The sequence below is a fragment of the Cervus canadensis genome, chromosome 1, assembly GCF_019320065.1.
Source record: "Cervus canadensis isolate Bull #8, Minnesota chromosome 1, ASM1932006v1, whole genome shotgun sequence".
Classification (NCBI taxonomy): domain Eukaryota; kingdom Metazoa; phylum Chordata; class Mammalia; order Artiodactyla; family Cervidae; genus Cervus; species Cervus canadensis.
In genome coordinates, this window is record NC_057386.1 from 7050177 (window position 1) to 7057193 (window position 7017).

At 63.2% G+C, this 7017-nt stretch overlaps 1 protein-coding gene across 4 annotated transcripts in view; it reads left to right on the top strand.

Moving 5' to 3' along the window:
* Nucleotides 1-5619, top strand: part of LLGL2 (LLGL scribble cell polarity complex component 2) — a 35128-nt gene extending 29509 nt beyond the window's left edge. For all 4 annotated transcript variants that reach the window (XM_043460819.1, XM_043460810.1, XM_043460828.1 and 1 more), the window contains 14 exons: nucleotides 86-239; nucleotides 329-433; nucleotides 1076-1368; nucleotides 1482-1632; nucleotides 1928-2078; nucleotides 2747-2863; nucleotides 2965-3131; nucleotides 3561-3825; nucleotides 4086-4206; nucleotides 4408-4436; nucleotides 4650-4697; nucleotides 4893-4935; nucleotides 5044-5105; nucleotides 5282-5619. In XM_043460819.1, coding sequence (XP_043316754.1) covers nucleotides 86-239; nucleotides 329-433; nucleotides 1076-1368; nucleotides 1482-1632; nucleotides 1928-2078; nucleotides 2747-2863; nucleotides 2965-3131; nucleotides 3561-3825; nucleotides 4086-4206; nucleotides 4408-4436; nucleotides 4650-4697; nucleotides 4893-4935; nucleotides 5044-5105; nucleotides 5282-5289 — 1714 coding nt within the window. In that variant the 3' untranslated portion in view covers nucleotides 5290-5619. The remainder of the gene's footprint in view (nucleotides 1-85; nucleotides 240-328; nucleotides 434-1075; nucleotides 1369-1481; nucleotides 1633-1927; nucleotides 2079-2746; nucleotides 2864-2964; nucleotides 3132-3560; nucleotides 3826-4085; nucleotides 4207-4407; nucleotides 4437-4649; nucleotides 4698-4892; nucleotides 4936-5043; nucleotides 5106-5281) is intronic.
* Nucleotides 5620-7017: the final 1398 nt, after the last annotated feature.

Here is a 7017-nt window from a genome sequence, read left to right on the forward strand (position 1 = left end):
GGATGTGCGGGGTGGGGGCAGAGCCCAGAGGGCTGCGTGCCTGCCCGGCAGCCCTCTGACTGGCGCAGGCCGGTTCCGCCCACAGGCACGAGGACGGCACGGTGCGGTTCTGGGACGCCTCGGGCGTCTGCCTGCGGCTGCTCTACAAGCTTAGCACCGTGCGGGTATTCCTCACTGACACAGACCCCAACGAGAGCCTCAGTGCCCAGGGCGAGGAAGAGTGGCCGCCCCTCCGCAAGGTGAGGCCCGGAGCCTGCGCTCCAGGGAGGGTGGGGGCGGGCCAGGCCCAGAGCTGACGGCCACTCACGGGCCTCCTCTCCCTCGGCAGGTGGGCTCCTTTGACCCCTATAGTGACGATCCTCGTCTGGGCATCCAGAAGATTTTCCTCTGCAAATACAGCGGCTACCTGGCTGTGGCTGGCACAGCAGGGCAGGTAGCATCCCAGGCTGGGTGTGGGGAGCAGCGGGGAGGGGTGGTCAGAGGATGCAGGGCAGCGTCCAGGGCCAGGAGCTTCCTTCTCAGCATTATGCGGGGGGGGGGGGGGGGGCGGGGATTGGGAACAGCAGGGCCAGGAGCCTGGGCTTCCCAGGTGGCTCAGTGGTAAAGAACCCACCTGCCCATGCAGGAGACATAAGAGACCAGGTTCGATCCCTGGATCAGGAAGACGCCCTGGAGGAGGGCATGGCAACCCCACTCCAGTACTCTTGCCTGGGAAATCCCCATGGACAAAGGAGCCTGGCGGGCTCAGTCCATGGGGTCTAAAGAGTTGGATGCAACTGAAGTGACTTAGCATGCACACGCAGGGCCAGGAGCTAGCCTCCTGAGCGCCCACTGATGGTGTCACCAGGAGCGTCACCCGCCCTTGACTTTTCCCAGTGAATAGGAGTCCCCAGATCCCATTAGAGGGAGGCCTTTGGGATGGCGACTTCTCCTCCAGAAGCCAGAATTAAGGACCAGAGGTTGGGCACTTGTGACCCTGGGCCTTGGCGTGTGTCTTGGGTCCTCTGCCATCGGGGCCCCGCCCCCAGCTGTCCCTTGGAGCCGGGGTGGCTCAGCCCATCTGCCGCCCACCCAGGTGCTTGTGCTGGAGCTGAACGACGAGGAGGCGGAGCACGCGGTGGAGCAGGTGGAGGCCGACCTGCTGCGGGACCAGGAGGGCTACCGCTGGAAGGGCCACGAGCGGCTGTGTGCCCGCCCGGGGCCCGTGCACTTCGAGCCCGGCTTCCAGCCCTTCGTGCTGGTGCAGTGCCAGCCCCCGGCCGTGGTCACCTCCTTGGCCCTGCACTCTGAGTGGCGGCTCGTGGCCTTCGGCACCAGCCACGGCTTCGGCCTCTTTGACCACCAGCAGCGGCGGCAGGTCTTTGTCAAGTGAGCAGCCCACCCAGGGAGGCCGGGGCCCAGGTCTGGGATCGGCGCCTGAACCAGCAGGGTGTCCCTCAGAGCGTGACAGTGCTGACGGCCCCGCGTCCCCCCGCCCCCAGGTGCACGCTGCACCCCAGCGACCAGCTCGCCCTGGAGGGCCCGCTGTCCCGCGTGAAGTCCCTGAAGAAGTCCCTGCGCCAGTCCTTCCGCCGGATCCGCCGCAGCCGGGCGTCCAGCAGGAAGCGGCGGCCCGCCGGCCCTCCGGGAGAGGTGAGGCCAGGGCCGGCCGTGCTTGCTTAGGCTGCAGGCTCTGGCTCGTCTCCCCCCGCCCGACCCCGTGACCTCGGATCTATTGCTCTGCCTCTGTTCCTCTCTGTCCCCAAGTGTGAACGGCAGTCTCTGTAACACCTCGGGGTCACGTCCTCGGCCTCTGAGACCAGGCGGATGGCGGGGGGGCGCGGTGCCTGGTCCTCCCTGAAGGGAAGCGTGGAGCAGTCCGATGCCCTCCCCCCACACCGGGAAGGAAGGCCCGCGCCCACCCTCAGGCCGCACCCACCCGCTGCAGGTGCAGGAGGCGAGCAGCAGGGCGGAGCGGACCGGCCTGCAGAACATGGAGCTGGCGCCCGTGCAGCGCAAGATCGAGGCGCGGTCAGCAGAGGACTCCTTCACGGGCTTCGTCCGGACCCTCTACTTCGCCGACACCTACCTGAGGGACAGTGAGTGGCCAGTCTGAAATAGGGGGGCCCGGGCAGGCATCCTCGGGCTTGAGGGTGTGTTGGAAGCTGCTGGCTGATTTGCCCTTGAGAGGGTTGCCGCTTCCTGAGCTCGGGGAGAGCTGGAGCCCCTGCGCCTGCCTCTTTCCGCGGCCTGGGTCTCTGAGTCTGGTCGCCCTGGCTTCATACCCAGGCCCCACCACGCTCTAGAAGTGTGACCTTGGATGTGTCACTTAACCTTTCTGGGTCTTGCTTCTCCCCCTGTAAAATGGGGGCATGGCTTCCTCCTAGAGTGGTTTGCATGCGTTGGGACATGCCACATGCCTGCTGGTACCCAGGAGGCCCTCTGGAGCTGTCTGACTGTGTCTCTTCTCCTGCCAGGGTAAGGGTGGGCCGAGGGCTGCTTGCTGCTGTAATCTTGAGGGCTGAGCCATCCTGGGCTTGGGATCATCCGCATGGGGCCCGTGGTTGTCAGGGAGGCTTGCAGGCCCTTCCTGTCTATAGCAGGACGTAGGCAGGGCCCACAGCAGCTCCATTTCACAGAGAAAGAAAGTGAGAGGTGTGAAGGTCACTGCCTTGACCTTGGAGTCACACAGGTAGTGAGCCAGGTCTCCTGGTTCCCCTTGAGCCCCAGAGTCAGGGGTTAAATGTAAACCTCGGCCTCCTGGTAGGTTCCCGCCACTGCCCCTCCCTGTGGGCTGGCACCAACGGCGGTACCGTCTACGCCTTTGCCCTGCGCGTGCCCCCTGCCGAGCGGAGAATGGATGAGCCAGTGCGGGCGGAGCAGGGTGAGTGCTGGGCAGGGGGAGGGCGCTTGTCTGCCTAGGCTGGGGGCAGGGTGGCATCTCCAACCTCACCTCCATCCCCGCCACCTCCCTCCGTCCCGCAGCCAAGGAGATCCAGCTGATGCACCGAGCACCTGTCGTGGGCATCCTGGTGCTGGACGGACACAGCGTGCCCCTTCCCGAGCCCCTGGAAGTGGCCCACGACCTGTCAAAGAGCCCAGACATGCAGGGGAGCCACCAGCTGCTTGTCGTATCAGAGGAGCAGTTCAAGGTGCCTTACGGGAGAAGGCGGGGCCCCCAGGGATCCCTCCACGAAGGACAACCGCTGGGACCCCCTTAAAGTTGTGTTTGTAGTTGTGTGAGGGCTGCAGAGGCAGCGGAGAGAAGAGGGGGTCTTGGTGGAGTCCCCAGGGTCAGTGGTAGGAACACTGAAGCAGGACTTGTGTCTGGAAGGGACAGAAGATGCAGACAGGGAACTAAGAGACCCTGGCATCCTCGCAGTGCAAGTGCAGTAACCACATGTCTGAGCGCCGAGCGCGGGAGCACTGGGGCTTCTCGCGCTTCTCCAGGAAGCTGGGCAGGCGGCAGAGGGCCACGCCCAGCAGCGGCACCGGGCAGGGACGCGAGAAGGCCTCGCTGGGTTGGATGAAGCACTGCCCCCGGTCCGGCCGCCAGCGTGACCGACTGCCCTGCGCCCTAGGTGTTCACACTACCCAAGGTCAGTGCCCGGCTGAAGCTGAAGCTGACCGCCCTGGAGGGCTCACGGGTGCGGCGGGTCAGCGCGGCCCGCTTCGGCAGCTGTCGAGCCGAGGACTACGGGGAGCATCACTTGGCCGTCCTTACCAACCTGGGTGACGTCCAGGTGGTCTCGCTGCCCCTGCTCAAGCCCCAGGTGCGGTACAGCTGCATCCGCCGGGAGGACGTCAGCGGCATCGCCTCATGCGTCTTCACCAAATACGGCCAAGGTGTGCGGGGGGCGGGCTCGGCGGAGCCTCTGCCCGCCTGGGCCGGGTTTGGGGCTCCCACTGCATCGCGGGTGCTGCTGGGAAGGACAGCGTGGGGTATTTCAGCCAAAGCCAGGCTCCTCAGGCAGAGAACTTTCGGAGGCTCTGGTCCCTAATGGCCCCCAAGGTGGGGATCAGGGGTGGGTAGTGCAGTGCTGTTGGCAACCACAGGGCCAGCTCGGGCTGCCCTCACCTGCCAGCCTTCTCCACCCCACTGCCAGGTTTCTACCTGATCTCACCCTCCGAGTTTGAGCGCTTCTCTCTTTCCACCAAGTGGCTGGTTGAGCCCCGATGTCTCGTGGATTCAGCAGAATCAAAGAACCGCAGCCGCCCGCGCAACAGGTCAGGCCCCGAGAAGTCCTTGGGCTGAGCCAGGTGGGTGGAAGGGCAGGTGCCCTTTGCTCCAGCCGCTCCTCACCCTGCCTTCCCTGGGGTGCCCGCTCTGGGGCTGCTCAGAGTCCCTTTCCCCCGAAACTCAGCCAGCACCCCACCCACCCTTTCCCAGCCCCGTAGCCTCCGATCCTTACGGTCTCCTCCCCACAGGAACTCAGGCAGCCAGAGTGATGGAGAGGGTAAGACGGGACTCTCTGGGGCCGGGGGTGTGGGGGCAGAGGTGCAACAAGGGCAGCTGGGGAGGGTCGGGGAGCCCAGCTGGTCAGGAGGCGTTCAGGCCGGGGGTCACAGCTTCCCTTGCGGTCCTGGGCTCCAGCACCCCCACCCCCACAGAGAGGGGGCCAGGGCAGCAGAGGGCCCACGGCTCACGTGGCTTGGCCCCTGCCTTTCAGAGCGGAGGTCAGGCCTTGTGATGGAGCACGCTCTGCTCAATGACGAGAGTGAGTCGGGGCAGGAGTTGGGGGGCTGGCAGGAGGGAAGCTCGGGGTGGGGTGGGGGGTACTTGGAAGGCTAGGGTGGAGACGCGGGCTGGTTTCCGGAAGAGGGAAGGCTGGTTTACTGGGTCGATAGAAGTGGGGGAGAGGCCCACCTCCACCGACCTCACCAGGCCTCCGCTCCCTGCCTCTGCCCTGCAGGGGTTCTGAAGGAGATCCAGAGCACGCTGGAGGGAGACCGAGGGTGAGTCACTGTCCGGCTCGCTGGGCCCAGGTGCCAAGAGAGCTGTGGGCATGAGGGTCCTCGTCCGGAGTCCCGTGGACAGTGACAGCCCCGACTTTGCCCACACAGGAGCTGTGGCGATTGGCGTTCTCAGCGCGTGGCCGTGGGGTACAGCCTCAGCAACGGGGGAGGTAGGGGCTCTGGGCGCTGCTGCAGGCTTGGTGGGGGTGGGAGGAGGAGGAGGAGGCCCCGTCCCCGCTCCCCTGGACCCTGGGCTCATCCCGGCCCTAACACGTGCCCCCGCTTGCCGGGAAGCCTCCGTGTCTGGGCTCACACTCTGGAGTTCCTGTCTCTCTCTCTCCCGCAGCGGAGTGAACGGGAGGCGTGTGCAGCCTGCACAGTGATCACACTACTGAGGGCTCCTCCGCGGGGCCCGCCCACCTGGAGAAGCCCAGCACGGGCCGTGCAGGGGCTGGGGGCACCCAGGGTCCAGCCTGCTGCTGCTCCTGGCCCTGGGAGAGGAGGGCCCCACGGCCCAGGGCTGTCCCTCCCGGGGCTCTGACTCTCCTGGTCCTTTTGTCAATGTTGCACAGTTTTGAACCCCCCTTCCCCCCTTCCCCTTTTGTAGTGGGTTGGGTTTTAAATTATAAATGTTAATTGCCTCCGGGTGAAAAAGTTTTTAATAAACACCTTATTACCTCTTCACCAGGCTGGTCCAAAGATTTTAATTTTTTTTTTTTAACTTGTGCAGAGATTTTCCATGTAAATAGAAACAATGGTTAGCTGGTTCCTTGCCTTTGCCCTCTGGGGTCTGTCCCCTGGACCAGGCTGGTGCTCAGGAGAATCTATCGGTTCTTTTCAGCTATTTGGAATCAGATACATGAACTGTACATGCTTGTGTCTGAACACCACGTGCCTTCTCTCTTTGGGAATAAATGATAACCATTTAACCGAGTTGAGTCTGTCTGACTGATCCCTGGGTGGGGGGCCACAGGGGGGCCCTGGCCGCCCCTGGCCAGCCTTTACCTGCTGTTAGGAGGGGAAGGTACTCACAGGATGCTGACCTCACGGCTTCTCCTGGACTTCGGGGAAGGACTCTGGGGTGCCACCGAGGTGGGGTCAGTGCCTGAAGGTTAAGGTCTTGACAAGCCAGGGACTTGATTCTTCTTGGGCTACATCTTTACGCACCTGGTATCTTTTTTTTTTTAATTAAACTATTTTTGGCTGTGCTGGGTGTTGGTTGAGGCACACAGCTCTTTGTTGCTGTGCATGGGCTTTCTCTCGTTGCAGAGCGCAGGCTCTAGAGTGTGGCTCGGTGGTTGTGCTGCACAGGCTTAGTTGCCGGACCCAGGATCGAACCCATGTCTTCCAGCACTGGCAGGCGGATTCTTAACCACTGGACACCATGAAGTTCCCCACCCGTCTTCATGGAGCACCTACTCTATGCTTGGTGCTTGAGGTTCAGAGGTGGCCAAGACAAAGTGGCCCCTGCCTTTGTGGGGCTCACGGTCCTTACAAGTGCAGGAAGTGGTAAGATGAGGGAAATCCGGGGGCCTGGGAGAAATGTGCCTGGGGAGGTGACATTAAGCTGTGACTAGAGGGACCTCCCTGGTTAAGACTCTGAGTTTCCAATGCAAGGGACACAGATTTGATCCCTGGTCAAGGAACTAAGATCCCACATTTTGTGGGGTAGCCAAAAAAAAGGCATAAACTGTGGCAGGAGAGGTGACCAGGAGTTGGCTGGGGGCCAGGGAGGCACAGCAGCACGCAAGGAAATGGTCTCCTCACTGTGGAATGAGTGAGGAGCCAAGGGTGGTTGGCAGGAAGTGAGTGAAAATGCCGGGGCCAGTCAGGGAATCCCGGGAGCCTCATGGGGGCAAGGGCACTGCCCTGGGTCACAGGGGACCCCCTCGCCTGAGTTGTGAGAGGGCCTATTGGAAGGATAGCGATCAGCACGGGGAACAGAGCGGGAGCTGAGTTCCAGGTTCTAGGACAGACACCCCGGGGCGCACCCTCTGTACCTGCCCACTAAAGACGCGCTCTGAATTTGGGAACTTGGACCACTCAAGCTCCCTTGTTTCTCCTTGGAGGAATGGTAGGGGC